The sequence below is a fragment of the Barbus barbus genome, assembly GCF_936440315.1.
Source record: "Barbus barbus genome assembly, chromosome: 39".
Lineage (NCBI taxonomy): Eukaryota > Metazoa > Chordata > Actinopteri > Cypriniformes > Cyprinidae > Barbus > Barbus barbus.
Window position 1 is genome coordinate 22,645,076 of NC_136717.1, and position 18,840 is coordinate 22,663,915.

Genomic DNA, 18,840 nt, shown 5'->3' on the forward strand with positions numbered 1-18,840 from the left:
CTTTGTTACTTTTAGATGATAAGAAGCAGTTTTGTACAGTGTTGGACACTTGATGTCCTTGGATTCTGAAGCAATACCAGTTGAGAACCACTGAGAGCGAGAGAGAGGCAGATTAAAGCAAAAATAAGAGAACCATTCTTCGTGGTGCGGTGATGGAGAGCTGAAGGTGGTGCTCGGAGGTCACGGAAAACAAATAGCACTTCATCTTTTTGTCAATAGCAGAATTTAGGTCAGCAAAGCTCTGACAGTAACAAGCTACTCAGGCCATAAATTAGAGGGTCCTGGTCGGCAACTCAAAGTCCTGTGGACACTGTTAAGGCTGGACTGGATCTAGCAGCTGCCGAGAGGTGAAGGGGTCCCGCAAACAGAGTGCCAGTCGGTCCCGCCTCCCTGCCTCCTCCCGGGTCCTCCGAGGTCCAGTTAGTGCCCTGGCGATCTGTTATCATCAATCTAACTCACAGAGAGTGACAGGGACCGGCCCGCACGGCGCACCGCCTTGAACTCCGCCGGTGAGCCGGCATTCGAGCTGTGAACCAGGCCTCATTACCAATGACGGAGGACAGAAAAAAAAAAAAAACCCAAAAGGAGTGGAAAAAAGCCCAGAAGGACAGAAAACAGCAACGCTTCTGTAATTGGTCACAGTGTAAGCACGCCAGCTTTGTGGTATCAGCGAACAAGAGAACAAGTCAAGGGAGAAATCGTGATGTCCGTCTGTTATTTTACATATAAACAAGAATTATTCATTGTTCTGTTTCAAGAGCCCAACAAATAAATAGGGAGGGTTTCGCAGAGCGTAAAAACCTTTAAAGGTTGAGGGGAACGCTTGGCTTGCATTCAGATGGGCATCACAAAGGCTTAGAGGAGCCACGGTCAGAAAACAATCCGCACTACAAAGGAGAGGTGGCTCTTTGCGTGCACAAACACAAGGGAACAGCTAGATTTACATAAAAAATAAGCACAGGCCACAATTACTCTGCAAGCGAAACGGTTATTTATTTGAAATTAACAGAAGAAAGATGGATTTTAACCCCGTGCGACGCATCCCATGATGCACCGGAAGGTGTGAGGCAGAGAACACAGCGTTAACTGGCGGGAGAGATGGCCGCAGCGCTGAGTAATAGCATCCCTCAATCACTGCTCTCATTATCTCGCCAGCGTGACACCTTAATAAGGTCACGCTCCAGCTACTGAAAATAGTGGCTCTCTTTAGAGGTTCCTTCAGGTGCAAAGTGTATTTAATTAACACAGTCCAGCCCAGATGCACGCATATTAATTGGACGGGATAGAAAATAAGCACAAACCATGATTCAATTATAAAGGCCTGTGATGGCTTTCACCTTTGTTGGGATGTATTTGCTTGAAGTGTCCCTTGTGCATTTTTTCACTTTATGCGCTTTAAGTTTTTTATGGCAACAAAGCTAATTAACAAAATGTTTAGTGCTATGCTGCAAAAAAAGCAGTTAAAGTTGAACAAGTGTGTGTTAAAGACAACATGAAATCAAAATCAAGCAAAATATGCTGGTACTGAACACCCACTTTTCACAATTCCATCAAAGCCTGATGCATAAAATCCAGTCTTGCTCTAAATTAAGGACTAATATATAAATAATGATTGTTTTCAAACACGTTTCCCGAACACTTCCACTGGATAAGCAGTAAGCAGACAGTCCCGCTCACAACCTGCCAATGCTTCCATTAATTCATTTATCAGATGTTTTTATCCAAATGACATATACAATGTAAAGTTTGAAGTATAAGTTAGTACACAAACTAGGTAAAGCTAAGCTGAGTCAGGCTTCGATAATGCAACAATATTTTCAATTTATCAGCCTATAAATCAAACATGCACTGTGAATGTCATTTCATGCCGTCCTTAAAGTAATAGTTCACCCAAAAAAGAGAATTCTGTCATTTATTCACCTTCATATTATTCTAAACCTGTATGAAACAAAGCAACACTAAACCAAATTGACTTTCATTGTATGCACACCAAAACACTCATATTTTTTTGTGTTCCACAGAAGAACGTCAAGAACAACAGGGTGTGTGTAAATGATGCCAAACATGTCATTTTTAGGTGAACTGTTTCTTTAAATGCATATATGCTTATATTCATGTGTCTACTGTACCTGTATCTCTAGCTGTTGAACCACCTGCATCTGTACTCGGCACTGGGCTGTACTCCTGTCGTCCAGAGCATGTTCATTGTTAAGGTGCCTGTAGGCGAACAGGAGAAACGGATGAGAAACCAACCCCTCATACACATATACACAGGCTGAACTAATAATAGACGATTGCTGTTGATCAACTACCACTGATGTTGATGAATATGATTTCTGGATTACAGGACGTCCGTCCCATTAGCTTTTAACAAACCGCCGCCGTCTAACAAGTGTGTCCCGTGCTCGCTGAAAGCCAGTGTTTAACATCACAATAGCGCGACTGTCATGCGAATGAGAGGCAGCGCTCAGAACACAACGGCTTATGAGGGATGTTGGCGTACAAAAGGCCTCGTGCAGAGGTTTTGTCTTCTACATTTATCAAGAAATAAATACAATAAATGCAATTTAACTCGAGTAACGTTTAAAAAGCGCCTCCTACGAAGAGTGCATTATTCGGCCGACATATTAAATGTATCTACTCATCCTTTCATTAGAATATTAGGCAGAAAAAAAGCCCCACTTCAGATTGCAGGAGCAGTCAATGGCAGTTTTCTTGATTGGATTTTGTCTGCAGGACACAAAAGAAGCCCGCCATTAAAATAGACCTTTATTCCAGGCGAACGCACAGAGGCGAAAAGGTTTTTAAAAGTGTTGTGATGTTCGGTAATGAGCCTCTATCTAAATTATCATTGGTGACAAACCCACAAAGCGCTCTTTTAGAAGACATGCTTGTGAAATGCCAATGCTGCCACTCTCTTTCCTGTAATTATAGGTTAGCTTGCAGACCCTTCAATGATCATTTACAGTACAACCTCCAGTGCATTAGTGTGAGCTTAAATTGCGCACACACTCACATGCAAACACACACACACACCGAGCTAGTTTTAACACTACTAAGCATTTTCTCTATTCATTCTCTATTCATAGCGCCAGCTATTGTTTATGTGCAAAATGCAAAATAACAACGTATTCATAATCCTCCTCAAACACGCCAATCAAAGCAGAGGACATTTGAGAACACAATGACCGCCGCTACCTTTCAATTACGCCTGTGCCCATTTAAAATTATTTCATTCCATCACGCCCGCTTTTGCTATTGTAACCGTTTCAGGTCTAATGCTCAGATATTCTCTATTATAAATCAAGAGTGAGATAGCATTGAACAGGGAAAAAAAAAAAAAAGCCTAGGATGACTGGAGAGTCTGTGCCTTTCTCCGGCCCCGTGCCTAATTGCCGTTTCAGAATGCGCATGCAAAGGGGCATTTCATTAATCATGTAATCAGGTCCCTCACAGGGAACTAATGCTGCAAATACCCTTTTCATTTCAATGCTCATAATGCTATCTTACGCACTTGATGTATGGTGGATGTCATAAATTACAGCTGCTTCAAAAGCCACGACTGGCTAGTTCCGCCATCCCGACAGGTAGCTCGCTAAATAACACATCTTATCTCGCACGCCCCGTTTCTCATTAGCGGCCATCTAGATCTTAATCTCGTTTCCTTGTTTCTTTTAGGAACGTGAGGTTTTCTTTTCTAATGGAAGCACGTTTCCTTCTCCAAGAGTAAATAAAATAAATGTAATTGTCAGAAAGTGTAAAATACTAGGTTCTTTATGCATCTTTAAGTTAAAGAGTCACAATTATCAAAAATAATCATAATTTTGAGATATATAAGCACAGATATGAGAATGTCACAAGTCTGAGACATGAAGTTGCAACTGGGAGATAAAAAGACGCAGTTGTGAAACACTAAGTCACAATTGAAAGATATGTTGCAATTATGTGGAAAAATAAAGGAATTAGTCCCAACTGTTAGATACAATGTCAAAAATGTAGAGAAAAAAAATAAAAAAATGGGAAAATATTAATTAACAATTGTAATATATAGTCACAATTAATAGAAAAAAATCAATTGTGTTACAATTATTATAAGCTCACAATTGTGACATACAAAGTACCAATAGTAAGATATAAAGTAAAAAAATGTAAGCTATAAAGTCACAATTGTGAGCTACTAAGTAGCAATTCTGAGAAATTAAGTCACCTTTTTTAATAGCCAGCAGAATGAAATACAGCACAACAGAGTCTTAAGCGAGTGCTAACGTTAGTGAGAGCTAGTTAGTGCTGGTGATTACATCCAGATTACTGCATGGCTATGAAATATTCAGGCAGTAGGTGTTTGACTATGCATTGATAAAAGCAGGGGGCTAGAGGGGGGATAGATGCAGTCACCAATATCTCTTAATGAGCCTGTGGCGCTGGGTTTAGTTCAAACAGAGGTGAGAGGAGAATGAGACGGGGCCGCCCGCTCGCTCTGAGCAAACATCTCTGGAGCCGCCTGTAATTTATGGGTCACTTTATAGGCATATTGATTTTTGTTTTGAGATGGGGAATGAGGGCTCTGATGGTCTAAAAACAGACGGACAGGTACGCAACGGACTGCGCGGTGCATCTAAAACCACAGACAGAATAAAATCATCTTAAAATAGTTAAAGTAGGAATTACTTAGGCCTTTCTAGCCAACATGGACCAATCAAATCATTTTGCTATTTCTCAAATGACTCTAAAGGACTCATGACCTGCAACTGGGCATGGGCTTGATTAATCTAACCTGGGACTTCCTGTTGGCTTTCATTAGCGCCCAGTTTAAGACGTAACACTCTAAGTGGCAGAAGCTTGGCAGGTCGCTTCACCAGTATTAAATGTTAAATAGGTGAAAAGAACGATTAATTTCCCCACATTAGAACAGGCAAGAGTTTGTTTACTGAGATACACAATCTCATATTGCGTCCACATGGGAAAGATGCTACAGCAAATGGCAAGCCTGCGTTGACAGCACGTCAATCTTTATTAAAGGCCAGCGGGTATGTCTGCATTTTTCTCTCCCTACTCATCCTGACTCTTCTCAAACATGTGAGAGGAAATCAATAAGGGAACTAGGGCAGCAATCTGGAGCTTAAACAATAACAAAATCGCCTGTGTGGCAGAACAACATTAGAACGCTATGAATTCATTAGCCCCCTCTTTTAGCTGCACATAACCCCCAAATAAGTTGCCCCGAATTAGACCCACAAGACGCGTGCTTTGTTGCATTAATACACACGTCTCGAGGTGTACTCGTGTGCTTGCACGCACATTCACGCACGTCTATTTGAACTTCAGAGCTAATATAACGTGCCAGGCACCTCTTGGCTACCCCTCTCCAGGTGCACCGTGCATGAAAGAGCGCAGAGCTGCGCTTAAATGCTGATCTTGACAACTTTCTCAGCAACACAACAAAGATTACAAAACCGTGGCTGGTTTCTTCTCCGCAAGCTACAAGCCCGCGCAGGTTGGGTGAATCCCTCCGCCCCCTGCTTCCCCATCAAAGGTGCCATTTGAATCTGACACCTATTTTATGTAAACCATTTTAAGCGTGTGTACCTGGATGATACGCAGCAGTGACTGGCATCTCCGAACGACATTAAAAGCTTCTTTCTGACACCGACAATCGCTCCTCCAAGGCACGGCGCCACCCGCCATCTCGCCGGCTCAGATCACGCTGCCTTTTGTGGGAGCGTTTTCATGTACGAGTTACAGTACGGGCGTCTCCGACTCTGGGTGCCTCGCCCCCATTTCTACGAAGATTTGGAGGATGATTGCTGTAATGGCATCCTACTGCACAGGCTGTCAGACAACGAGCGTTTTTATTTAGTTCTCTTCAACCATTGATTTGCATACAAGCTGAATTTGGCAGGAAATGATCACATGATCTCTGATGCATGCTGTGCCACAATAACCGAACGTAAATGGGGTAGACGGGGATAATCAACCCTGTACTTTGAGGTACATGCAGTCTTCTGGTTGACAGTCATAACCAACTAGTTAAATGGTAACACACCCAAAGGCGCTAAATTCTTGACTTGTTTGGAGTGGACTCTTTAGACTGTCTAGCTGGTTTATAAAAGAATAGAAAGACGTCGCCACTCTCAAAAGCCGTTTACAAGAATTGACGTGGACATTTACACCCACCAAACGCACCAGATTATTATTTCACAGTTAATTACGGATCTAATTAGAATATTCAAATGAACCCTTTTCTCCATTCTTTGATGGTGAGGCTCTTTCCTCGGAGTGGCAACGTGATAACCTGCAATCTCCAGCAATGCAAACACCTTCTCCTTTGATGTCCCCCCACTCACGTCCTGGCAACAAAGCCGACCAATTACAAATGAGTTAATTAACTAAATTGTTGATGGAGTATGAAGAGTTCATTTCATTCCATTAGCTGCGCCATGACAACACCGCATGGCTATGCGGGATGCCACTAGCTTCTGCCGCTTAATGCCAGCCCATCATCCACTCACGTAGCCGTGGAGATGTATGGTCATTTCGAAGCGCCGCCTATGATGGGCTGACAGGTGCCTTTGGGAAATCTGATTCACCATCCGTTTTGTGGATTTACAGCTAAGTGCGTGAACTTTTTAAATTCGAAAAAGTAACAACTAAGCATCTAATAAGCATTAAAAAGAGAGACATAAAGGGAAAACAGATGTAGGCTAATTGAAATTTTTTAAGTGCATATAAATGCACTTATGGTCTCTTGATGATCACTTACTTCAAAAACTGTCCGAAGTCATCACAAATACTTTCACATCCTGGCCACTTGCACACTCCATGACCATAGAGGGAGTGAGATGCTCCGGTCTCTTCGTGCAGCGAACTGAAAGAGAAATAATGAGCATTAAAAATGTGGTGGAAAACATGGTGGTACCTGTCAGTATACTATGACCAAAAGTTGGGTTAAACCGGCTCAATTTGGTGGACTTGATGCTCAGAAAAGCTGAAAAAACAGACATGCTCTCCCTCGACATCACCACCTTGTGATTATTGATCCAGAGTATTACTGAGGAGACACGAGTGTGTTAAAAAACACACGGCCCGGCCAAGTAAAAGCGCCTGTCAACATTTTTTTCCCACAGACTTTCACCTTGTAAAACCATTACGGACAACTTGTGTAAATAGCAGAAAACCGGCCCCTGCACTTTAATTTTCACCAGGAGATTCATTTGCGGTGGAACAGGCATTTTTTTAGGACACAACCTGTTGTGAAAAGACATTGCGGTAAGTTACGACCTCCAGTTCTAATGGTGCTGAGGGGCTAATGTGTGAAAGTGAGGCTAAGCAGACCAGCACGGCATGTGTTTGTGTGCGGCACACGCTCACACACACAAACCTCACCGGCTGTTTTACCTTGCCATTATCGATCCAGCACATCTTAGAAAGCAGCTGGCTCTGACAACACAACACACTCCGTGATTACGAACGACCATGGACCCAAGAGACTCCGCCAACACACGAGAAAAGAGTCTAACCCATTTCTTAAATTATTTCCCTGTCTCTCTCTCTGTTTTTTCCTTTTTCCTTTCTGTCTCTAAAGATATCTCTCTCAAGAAAGGGCTTTCTGTGAAGACGCTACATACTTGAAACCAATTACACAACACATCCACCCCCAGTGAAGTCAGCGGCTGTTGCTATGTACTAACATATGGCCGCTACAGACTGAATAATACATGGAGAAATATGCGAATCTATGTCTTACAGCAGCCGCGGAGCATATAAAAGGGCCATCACGTGTATAAACGCTCAGAAAATGCCACACCGGCATAGTGTATTCTATTTACACGACAAGCCGCGCCAGCAAAGCAATTTCAAAAGAAAAGCGAGGTATTAAATACTTAATGTACAGTGAGGTGAGCTGTGTGTTCCTGCCACTGAAAGTTGCACCTCCATGCGTTTGATATACCGGAAGGCGGCTGCGTCTCGTGGGAGGTTTCGTCTCATTTCAACTGTTATCCAGACATTAATAAACTATTGATGAGCAAACAAACAAAAACACACAGCCCCCTCCCTACAGGAATGAGCATTTTCTTTTTGCAAATGGGGACAAACACATCAACTGTTCTTTTCCTTTTTCGTGTCGCACATGAAAAGTAGTTTAAACGACTGTTTGGTTTGTGTTTGTTAACACGCCTTTGTGTTCATGTGCACTCAAGACCCTTTATAGGGAGGTCTGTGATCACGTATGTCTGAAAAGGGATTTGGAGTTTGTGTCGAGTGAAACAGAGAAGACGCTTTTATCCAAAGTGACTTTACATGGCTAATCCAGCTGGATCTCAAGGAGCCAATGGTGATCGGGTAAGCCCTTCTGATTAGCTTTGGCAAGCATGTGTCTGTAGACTACCTCTCTCTCCGGTTGTTGAGGGCCGGGGACTGGCCGTTGGAGATGCCGTGATGGGTGATGGGCGGGGAAACTTTGGGGTTGCTGGTGGAGGTAGTGGACGAGTTGTTGGTGGTGCTCAGGTCCAGTCCGCTATGTTTTAGCCCATTGTCCTCCATGGCGTGGCTATTGGTGACGTCTTTCCAAAGTTGCTGGAGTTCGGCGGGGCTCAGACCAGCTGCAAGAGAGTCACAAACAGGTTTACAGACACAATCATTGACAAAACTGTCTTCATGAGCTCCCATCTGCCCTTTTCTAACAAGGTAGGTTAACCTGTTCTGCTCTGCTGCGAAACTTGAGCATCACACTTAAGCATCTGGAGGTAAACCGGTGCGAGATCGACCTGGATGCTCATCCCTCGCTTCGTTTCTGTGGTATCCGAAAGTGCAAAGCAACCAGGAACTCATCTGCACATGATTATGCATTCATAAACAAGCCTCTGTGTGCAGAATCAAATCATCATATAATCCCTTGGATGATAAAATGACTATTCCGCTTTGTGTCGCCCCGGCTATACTCCAATTAAGAGCCATTTTCAAACTATTGTCATCCAGCGCCATTTCGATAAACACAGTAGCACCAGGTGTTTGTTCCAGGAAAAAAGCAAATGGCAACAGCTCGTCTTCCTCAGAGCTCTGAGCTCGCACTGCGAGTCCGTAAACAACAACAACAGGCAAGGAGGGGAGGGAGAGAGAGAGAGTGAGAGAGAGAGAGGGGGAGAGAGGAAAACAACAAGCACACAGACACAGGCAAGAGAGAAAGAGAACTAGTGAAAAAACCCTGAAATGGCAAGGAAAATGCAGCTGGAAACAAAAAAGGGGAGTTTAAAAGAGGACGCAGACACACGCACGCTCTCAGATGATCACGTGAGGATGTTACCTGGTGGCAGAGTCTGTCCGGGGATGGTGGGCTGTCCTGGGCCGGGGGGCAGAGAGAGGAGGCCCTGCCTCTGCATGTTGAGCAGGTGCTGCTGTTGCTGCAGTTGCTGCATTTGCAAGAGCTGCTGCTGAAAGACCAGCTGCTGTGCTGCCAACTGCTGCTGCTGCTGCTGCTGTTGCTATAGTGAGAGAGAGAGAGAGAGAGAGAGAGAGAGAGAGTGAGCATATACACGCAAAACACTAATCACACATAGGGACGAGAAAGTGTGTTCGGTTATACATGTGGCCCAAGTGAAACCTAGCCGTCTCGTTCTCTTCGTCTGTTTGCATGGACTGAAAACTGTGTGAGATGGGGATGTGAGGGTGTGTGGAGCCCCCTCCTTCCACCATTGATGGTTAATTGTCTTGCATTTCTAATGGTCCATTACAGCTTATGGGGCCACAGGGAGGGGGTGACGGAGGGAGGGAAGATGAGAGAGATTTACAGCACCCCCCCCCATCCCCTCCGAGCCCCGTTTACCGCCAGTCGAGCCTCTTGCATAAGCTGGCGAAGACAACAACAAAAACAACAACAACCGCAGCAGCAGCAGCGGTGGTGGAAACCACAGAAAAACAATGCAGCGCTTCAGTGATCAAAGCACAGCAACTGTGCTTGAAATCTTTCCATAAATAAAAATAAATCTGTAAAATCAGGTAAACGTTAATGTTTACCTGCGAACAAAAAGGATTAGCAAAATCACAATGAACAAAACACCCATATAAAAACACTTTTTGTGTAAAACGTTACACATGGCAAAAAAAAAAACCTTCAAAGCACTAAAGAGCAACCATTTGGGCCTCCTTCATGAAACAGCAGAAGATCAAATTTGTGTGTTAAATTGTTTGTAAAACCATTACTACATAAATCGTTGTAAATAGAGTTTATAATTTCACACAAAAATGTATTCTTCTCGTATTTCATTAATCAGGCCCAAGACATAATTTTATGTTGTACTAGTTTGCAATACCATTTTTATGTAAATTGTCATATATGCAAATTCATTCTGTTAGTAAATGAGGCTCAATGTTTGTATAATTTCATATGTGATGAAACGACAAGACACCGTTCTTTAATCTTGGCTGTTCGTAAATGTAAAGTGGTGTAGTAGTTGCATTTCTATGTCATACAGACTCAATTTATTAGCAGTTTTTTAGGAGGTCTGGCTTAAAAATGACTGAAGTTTGCTTCTGTGGACAAAGTCTCCAGAGGTCCATTAGCAAACTGAGAGCTAGTTTCTGCTGAGACCCTGTTAGCTTGAGTTCTCTCTCTCCCATCCGCTTTCCCTTTCCTCTTCTCCTGTCAGAATACATTACAACCTACTCAGTGACAAGAAAGCAAAGACCCCCATTACAGGAGGAAAGTTAAACTTCCAATTTTTGCTTGGAATTACACTAGCGGTAGGACTGAGTAGACTCCAGAGGAAGACCTTCAGTCAAGAACGGTGAGGAAGACCTCACTCCTTTAGTTTAGGGATGAGAGAGCAAGAGAAAGAAAGGCAAAACTTGTGATGCACTCACTGGAAAACAGACTGCATAATGGAGTGAGCCGTGTGGATTGGCCCCGCCGTCTCATGAGAAATAAGGGAGCAATTTCTATTCCATATTTGATGGCGGGGCCCTGAAAAAAATCTATTCGCAAATCCAAACAGAAACAAAGCCTTTGGGAGGTCAGTCCTGCTTTCTGTAGGCCCTGCATAATGGCTTGCTTGAAGAGAGACAATGGTAGAAGATGCTAGTTGAAGAGATTTCTGGAGGCGGGGGACGTTTCCCGTCCACGATACCTAGCTGATCAATTTAACTGCTTCCGCACGTCTTGTTTGGATTGCCGCCCCCCTCTTTGGCGCGCTTCGCTTTTTGATGCCTGCTCCTGCGTGTCAGCAACCCTCAGTCTCCTTCTCTCTGTCTGTCAGACAGATCCACGGTCCGACTGTCAGTTTGATTTATGAGCTCGCTGCGGTCGAACTTTTCTGCTCATCGGCCCAAACCTGCCGCGGCAGTTCATTAGCCAATGGACCCTGCGCGGTACGCTAAAGCAGGCATTTTAGCGTCAGCGTAACTTTGAATTGCCACCAAGGATGGAGTTGAGACACCTGACAACGTTGTCTGCCTAATTTTAATTCTCTGCATCGTTTGCTAGCATTCAGAAGAAGTTTCCTCTGTGGTAAAAGAGCGTAATGACAACACAGACTGATTTACAAGTCGCTTGTGGTTGGCGAACGCAAGGAAAACCATCACTTTGCCTCTTACATGTGTGTATTGGTGTGTTTATTGTACCTCTTTCACTTGTTTTCCTGGGTGCTGTTGCTGCAAAAGCTGTAGATGGAGTTGTTCCTGTTGTTTCTTATAAAACTCTTGCAGGTGTTGCTGTGGAAAGACATGGACATTCTCTATTACAATGTGCGGAAAGAAACAAACCATACAAAAATGTAAATGCTTAAAACAAATGAGCTAACCGCTAGGCTAATTTATAACAAAAAAACAATGATTGTTTAGGTGTTTAATATATTTCATAGTACTTTGTGCTTGTTTCGCAATACGTTCGATATTAAAGCATTTGCACTAATCACTAGGAGCAGATGCAGTTAATGTAAACACTCTCAGAGCAAATGTGCTAAATGCTAGGCTGTGACAAAATAACCAATTGATGTATATGGCTTGAAAACGTATCTAAATATCAATGTATTTCCCATGTTCTATAAAGTGCTTGCACTAACTGCTTGGAGCAAATACAAGCTTCTAGAGCAAATGCGCAAACCGCTAGGCTACATCCGTGACAAAACAAAGCAGCTGTTATATATGGCTTTAAAATTTATATTTGACTTATTTCCCTTTTCCCACATAAGTGTGGCCGTACCACAAAGCAGATCTACAACAGAACAAACAGATTCGCAGCTAACTCCGGGCTCCTGAGGCCGCACGACATGCCTGGATGTGCTTCTGCATGTCACATCATAAATAACATCTCTCTCCGGTCGAAACAAAGAGACCAGCACTTCCCCTCATCATGCGTCTCCATATGGACTTTTATGCAGCTGCACATTACCGCTAGAGGAACAATTAATCTTATTGCCTATATATTTTTTCCTCTCTGATGCCTTGACAGGCAGTGAAATTCTGAAATGAATGTGACGCACTCAAAGGAGAGGATTCATCATTGTGAATTAATGCATTTAGCACACTTCTCCTCTTCTTCTCAGAGTGCTGTCCTCAGGAGCTCATCGTCGGAATACAGGAGCCAAGCTCTCCCGTCTCATTCAGCGGGAGACGTCTTCAGCACAAGACGCTCGTCACCGTTTGTACAGACCTAATTATAATCAAGGCTAACTGAGTTAATGGGGATGTTTTTAATGAAGAGCTCACTTGGAGAGTTTTAAAAATCACTTTTGAAGATATAATCTACTCTTGTCAGAGACGTGGTCTAGTTGTTAACTGACATGCTACTATATGATGTGGTGCTCATGCGGAGAATCAAAGTCTGAGCTGTTTTTCCTAATCATTTAAATGTCCTTACAGTACTACGCCTGCTGAAAAAAAAATCAGCTTAAACCTGGTTTGCTGGCCTTAGCTGGTTAAAAATAGTCTCCCAGCCTGGGCAAGCTGGGTTTTAGGTGGTGGGCTAGCTGGTCTCCCAGCCTGACCAACAGCACAATAACTGCCTAGTAAGGAAAGGAGACCAGCTGAGACCAGCTAAGAGCAGAAAACAGTTTAGGCTGGTTTACAGTCACAAAAAAACAAAAAACAAACATAGCATCTCCAAATGTCATACATCTACTATAGCTACTTTAGCTAACATGTTGAGAGTTTAACTAACTTTAACAAACTTGCTCAATCTTCAAACTGCTGCTTTATTATGATAAAAAAGGAAAACCTTTAGAAGGAGTGAAGAATGTAGGAGAGCACGGTAATTTACGCTAAAGTTCGCTTTATCAGCCTTTGCTGCAACAACAACAATGCAATGCGTCTTGCAATGCAGATACATTAATGAACCAAACAACACATGAAAGCAAGCTCGTGTTTTTTAAAGTGTTCAAGTTCAAGTACTGCTAACTCTGTTTGACTTTCTTGTTTCTGTGCTCCATTCGTCCCCAAAAGACATCCCCACTGAAAACAACTAATTACACGCCTGTCCGTAATTGTTTCTCTGATCCAAGTATGTCAACAAGGACAGATGAGAGGATCTGTATTCTACCATTTCAAAACATGACTGCATATGGGACAGTGAGTAAGAGGGCGTTTATGTGGGTTCACCTGCTGAAGCATGACTGCTTGTTGTTGTTGTAGGAGGGCTTGGAGTTGTTGGGGGGAAAGGACCTGCTGTTGAAGGATCTGCTGCATCTGTTGGGGTGTGATCACCTGTGGACTCATCATTGCCACAGATACTGGCACCTAAGAAAGATGTAGATGGAGAGAACGACACATTAGCCATGTCTCGTGAAAACTCTTCAACTGTAAAGTCATGCGCTTCTCGAACTCTCTGGAAATGGTGCGAGTGCAGTATATGCAGTCATTTGGCAGTGCATGTGTACTTTCTTACTCTATATATTTTCTGTCAGCTACTCCCAATGGGAAAAGCACTGCGCTTTAAATAGAGGAAGACCTTAATTAGCTGAACCCTTCAACTCCCTCAGGCGATTTCTAGTGCTACAACACACAAGGCAGGCAGGAAGACGCACATCTCCAGAGCCGACTGTGGGTCGTAAGTGGACACATGGCCGGTTGAGGAGCAGCTAAGCTAAGTAGCATGGATTCAGGCTGCCGAGGATTTGAAGCTTTGAAAAGTCTGTGAGAAACTCCTGATTGAAGCTGAGCTGCTGTGAAGCATTCTGTTTTACAGAGGTGAGGGGAATTACCAGTTGCCTCTCGCTGCGCATTGAAGTTTCCAAGTTGCACACTTGGAAGAAAGCAGCCAGAGGCACAAGTCTTCCACGAGATGTCATTTTTAAAAATTCATGTCATTTTTTAAATGATAAGAATCATTAAAATACCAGCTGTCAAACTGTGCGAGAGAACTTTTTCGGCTAAAAAACAAAACAAAGAAAATATTTTCGCAGCCCAGCATTGAAATAAAGCAAGCAAGTTTTCTGGAAACACGCAACATTTACATTAATTTGGCTCGATTCTTCGCTCGTGTCTAAAACTGCACAATGAACAGAATAAAAATAATTACCAGACAAATTCTCCCCTCCTTTTTTTCCTGGACGCTGCACCTGTCTACAGCTGACTCTTCAGGGCATTCTTTGTACTTTATGAAGCATGCTGCATGTTGCATCGTCCAACAGAGCAGCTTTGACAGATGCTGTCTATCATCAAGACAGCCAAGCCTTCGGCGTCATGACAGGTAAACATCTCTATTGTTGTGGTTTCTGAGCTTGAGAAAAAGACGTGAGGCTCCATTAGACGTCGCGAGGGGTCCGAGCGACTCCTCGTGCCGGCTAATCAAGACTGCTTGATTGCTTTCCGTACGTCTGAGCTCTCAGGGCCTTGACACGTCCTTGTTTTAGTCTCCTGGCTCGGCCCAGCTCAGGTTCCCCTCTTTGATTAGCAGAGACATTTGCATGGTCACTACACATTTTTCATTTTAGAAGTCATTATGCATTAGCGCTCCTGAGCGCCAAGCTTGACTAATCCTGATGAACTGAGTAGCGGAGCTGAAGGTCACACTCCATCCCCACTCATATTCATATTCAAACAAATCCAAGCACCATTCTTCATTAGACTGGCCCCAAAACTCAACGAGCACCACCACCATGGAGGGAAGCGCACACACAAATACACTTTCTTTCTTTCTGTCTCTCTCTCTTTGGGGAGGAAAGGTGTGACGAGGGAGGAGGTATCGGAAGTAAAAAAAACAAAGGAACAAAGCAACAAAGTCACAAATTAAACAGCTGCATGTAATTATGCAAATGTATGCTTACACCTTCAATGTTATTAAACCTTAAGACACATTTGTGATGTGTAATTACCCCCAGGTTCAGCCAGGGTTCTGCGCCGGCCTAAATGACAATATAAAGAGCAAAGCATGAAAATACAAGAGGAGATGTTCTCATTACGCCCATTATTTGTATATTTAAATGAGCTACGGACTGAATAACGAACGATCACCTCGCCTGCACCATGGCTCTGCGAGTACAATAAACATGTAAATTTCAGAACAATTCGCTAAGTTTATTTATCGACCACAGTTGACTGTGTGTTGTATTTTTGACTCAAACTTGCCAAAGAGATACTTGAAATGACAAAGGCGACGATAAATAAAATTAAATCAGGATATGCCCCTCAGCCTCTCATTAGCTTTTTAGCAGATCGACGGATGATACGCATCTTCATTTCATCGCTTTTCCAAACAAAAAAGACGAGACAACGTTGAAGTTTCGGCCCACTCACTGCCGAGTTGCGCACAATGCTAATTCCAGCATTTAACGCCGGCATTTTCTGCATGATATATCAGAGCTTGAAAGATGAAAACAGATAAGTAATTGCTCTCCTGGTTCTTATTCTTCACTGACAACCCATAAATTTAATTTTACACACACGTTCATTTACATTTTCGAGTATATGACATGATAATTGGCGGAATATAACACTTCCATTCCGCGGGATACTGCGGGGGGCGATGATTGACAAGCTGGGTGAATTGAAAGGAACAGAGGCTGAATTGCTTCTCCCCGAAATGATTTCGCCAAGACGGGGCATACTTAATGAGCGTTTGCCGAAGGGTCGAGCCGTAAACAGTCACAGACAATGGTTCTTTTCCCTTGCAAGATGCCAGATGAAGAATACGACTGTGAGAGGCAATGATGCAACCCAACGAGTGCTAGAAAACTTCACAGATAATGGCATTCTTCATGAATCAAAGCATCAACTTCAATCGTCTGCACTTGAAGCACTTGTGCTGTGAGAAAATTTACTTACAGACCATCAACTGACATCTGTTTCTCACTCTCCTTTTAAACAACAAGCACGTCCAAAAATGGCAATCCATGAAGCTTTGATTTCTATTGGAAAACTACAAATACAAGCTGATCTCCATTGACCTGCTCTTTAGAGCCACGAGGCTCAGCATCTGAGAGAGAGCAGAACAAATATCTTTAAATTGGTCAGTGATGAGAAAACATCAGTGGCCCTCCTGAAGAACGAGCAAATCATTACAGGGCTCTCGCTATGCCAAAACGGGTCTTGATGGTCAACTCCACATCATAAGAACAAAAAAAACGCAAGACTTGAGCCTTCCTGCAGTACCTGCAAACACATCAAATGTCCCATTTCCAGCAACAATGGCTGAGAGAGCTGTGTTAACTATAATTAATATAAGTGCAAACTAGCTAAAATATGTAGTAAGAAGTGATTTGATTTCTTTTGACGAAAGAAGTTTCTGAATCATGGGGCCACTTTAGAGAACCACTTGCCAGAGAAACTTATGTTTACCAATTTCTCTCGTTCTCAAAGAATGGGGCTTTTCTTGGACTCCAGAAAGGATCCAGAACTTTCCACTTTGGTAAAACTAGGATTGCTAATTCAGTCAGTAATTAATGGTTTCACAGTCAAGGGTTTATTGATGGAGTTGCTTTACTTGGGGTCCACCAATACGCACACTCACTGATTTGTGAGGCATTGACAATATAAACATACTAGCGCTAATCTAAACCTGAACCACGCTAACATATATACACACATACTCGGAATTAAGTAGATTACAGGAATGTTTTCCTAAATCGATTTATTTTACAGTTCAGCTAAACAGTATGGGAAGTGTAATGCACTACAAATGATGATAGAGTGGATGTGGCCTCTGTTAGAGCTAACAGGGATGCAATGGATCTTCCACACAGATTTAGATAACCACACTTTCATTTCTGTCAATGTAGGGAGGGATCAAATGCATACTAAAAGGAAGTTAAGCCTAATGTGCTTTCCAAAGGGAACTACGAGAAGAAGAGTAAAGCTTGTGCTATAAAACCGCTCAAAGAAATGTGATCTTCAAGAGTTTGTAAGATAAGAACGAAGTCTACACGAGTCTGAAAGTTGTCTTCCTTTGTTTTCCTCAAATATGTTTCTTACCATATCTGAAACGGAGCATCGTGTGGCATTTACAGGGAAATCTGTCTCTCTCGCTCACTCCGCATCAGCCCCCTCCTCTTCCCTCTCTTGAAAGCTTTGTGATGTCGCAGGTAATAGGGAGTCTGTTGGATCGCTCTCCTCGTCAAGTGACACACAGTAAATTACACAAGCTTCAAGCAGCTCGCTGAATTATAGTTCATCACTTGGAAAGACTTCCCACCACCGGGCTACACGTATCAGATCTGCCAGTTAGGATCCAATTAACACCCTGGCCAGAGTAATCAGACTGCATGTGTAAGGGCTGCTGGAACTGGTTTATTACTCCCATGCATCTTCTGTCAGAAGGTACAGTTGTTGCTTCTACATCAAAGCGGTGCCATGGCACTATTTTTTCCCCCACTCCCACCGTTCCACTGGTTCTTGCCTAAGGGTTGTGCTTCAACTTCCTTTGCATTGCAATGTGAGCCCCTGCAAACCGAATCCCTTGCAATTTACAGATGCTGCCCACTAGTTCAGGTATCCGGGGTGAAGGAGGATGCTTTCCTGGTTACTAAAGATCACAAATTTTCCCTCCTCCTTCGATTTGGAGTGGCTGAACTTTGTTGGAATTTGAACTGAATTGGTCATACTTCACAGAAAGCTGAAATGGAAATTTAACTGGAATGATCAGAAAGTGCATTCTAGGCAATCTAAACACAAACCTCTACCAATGAGGCCTATAAATGTTCAAACTTCAATGCTTTTTAAACTTACCAAACATTCCATCAAGACTTTATTTGTAATTCTGTTCAGCTTCCTGTGCCAGTTTTGTAGTCCCTTTGTAGTTCCTTTTTTCATTGGTTCCCCTTGATTGTCTCCCCAGTTATGTCTTGTCTACCCTCATTAGCCCAGCCTACATAAATATCCCTTGTGTTTCCTATGTTTATTGGTTAGTTGCTGGATGTACATATTGTGGTTCCCTCCTTTCCTTCTTTTTATTTAAAGTCTTGCATTTAGATCCACATCTTACCTGCCATCCATTGCTTACCACGTTACACTAGTTAAGTTACAGCGTTACTTTAAAAAAAATCTTTCTTAAATTCAAATTGCAATTCTGCATTCTGTTTTGCGACCTCAATTCAAATTCACTTCCAATCAACTGAAATGGAATTTAAAAAGCCTTCCAAATTCTCATCTGAATGGCGCACAACCCTACTGTTGGGTGAACGCTGTTAATAATCTATGTTAATATGAGGGCACGAGTCTCCTTCTATAAGTTCTGCCGGCTTTGTGCACGGTTCCAGTTGGCGGTCTGAGTAGATGAATTTTAAGGAACATGGCGCAGGAGTTTGACGCTCAGATGAGCGGTACGTCGCTGACCTTTAAATCGGCGACACTCTGAGGATGGCTCACTGCTCAGGAAGTGATTGGGTTGAGCTATCTGCTACTTCTCTCTCGTCTTGG

The 18,840-nt window shown here is 43.0% G+C and overlaps 1 protein-coding gene across 1 annotated transcript in view; it reads right to left on the reverse strand.

Moving 5' to 3' along the window:
• Positions 1 to 18,840, reverse strand: part of LOC306858250 (forkhead box protein P2-like) — a 62,310-nt gene that overhangs the window by 21,329 nt on the left and 22,141 nt on the right. The window contains exons 3-8 of the mRNA XM_079398686.1: positions 13,588 to 13,725; positions 11,614 to 11,703; positions 9,302 to 9,479; positions 8,387 to 8,600; positions 6,761 to 6,865; positions 2,130 to 2,217 (exon numbers count right to left, since the gene is read on the reverse strand). Coding sequence (XP_079254812.1) covers positions 2,130 to 2,217; positions 6,761 to 6,865; positions 8,387 to 8,600; positions 9,302 to 9,479; positions 11,614 to 11,703; positions 13,588 to 13,725 — 813 coding nt within the window. The remainder of the gene's footprint in view (positions 1 to 2,129; positions 2,218 to 6,760; positions 6,866 to 8,386; positions 8,601 to 9,301; positions 9,480 to 11,613; positions 11,704 to 13,587; positions 13,726 to 18,840) is intronic.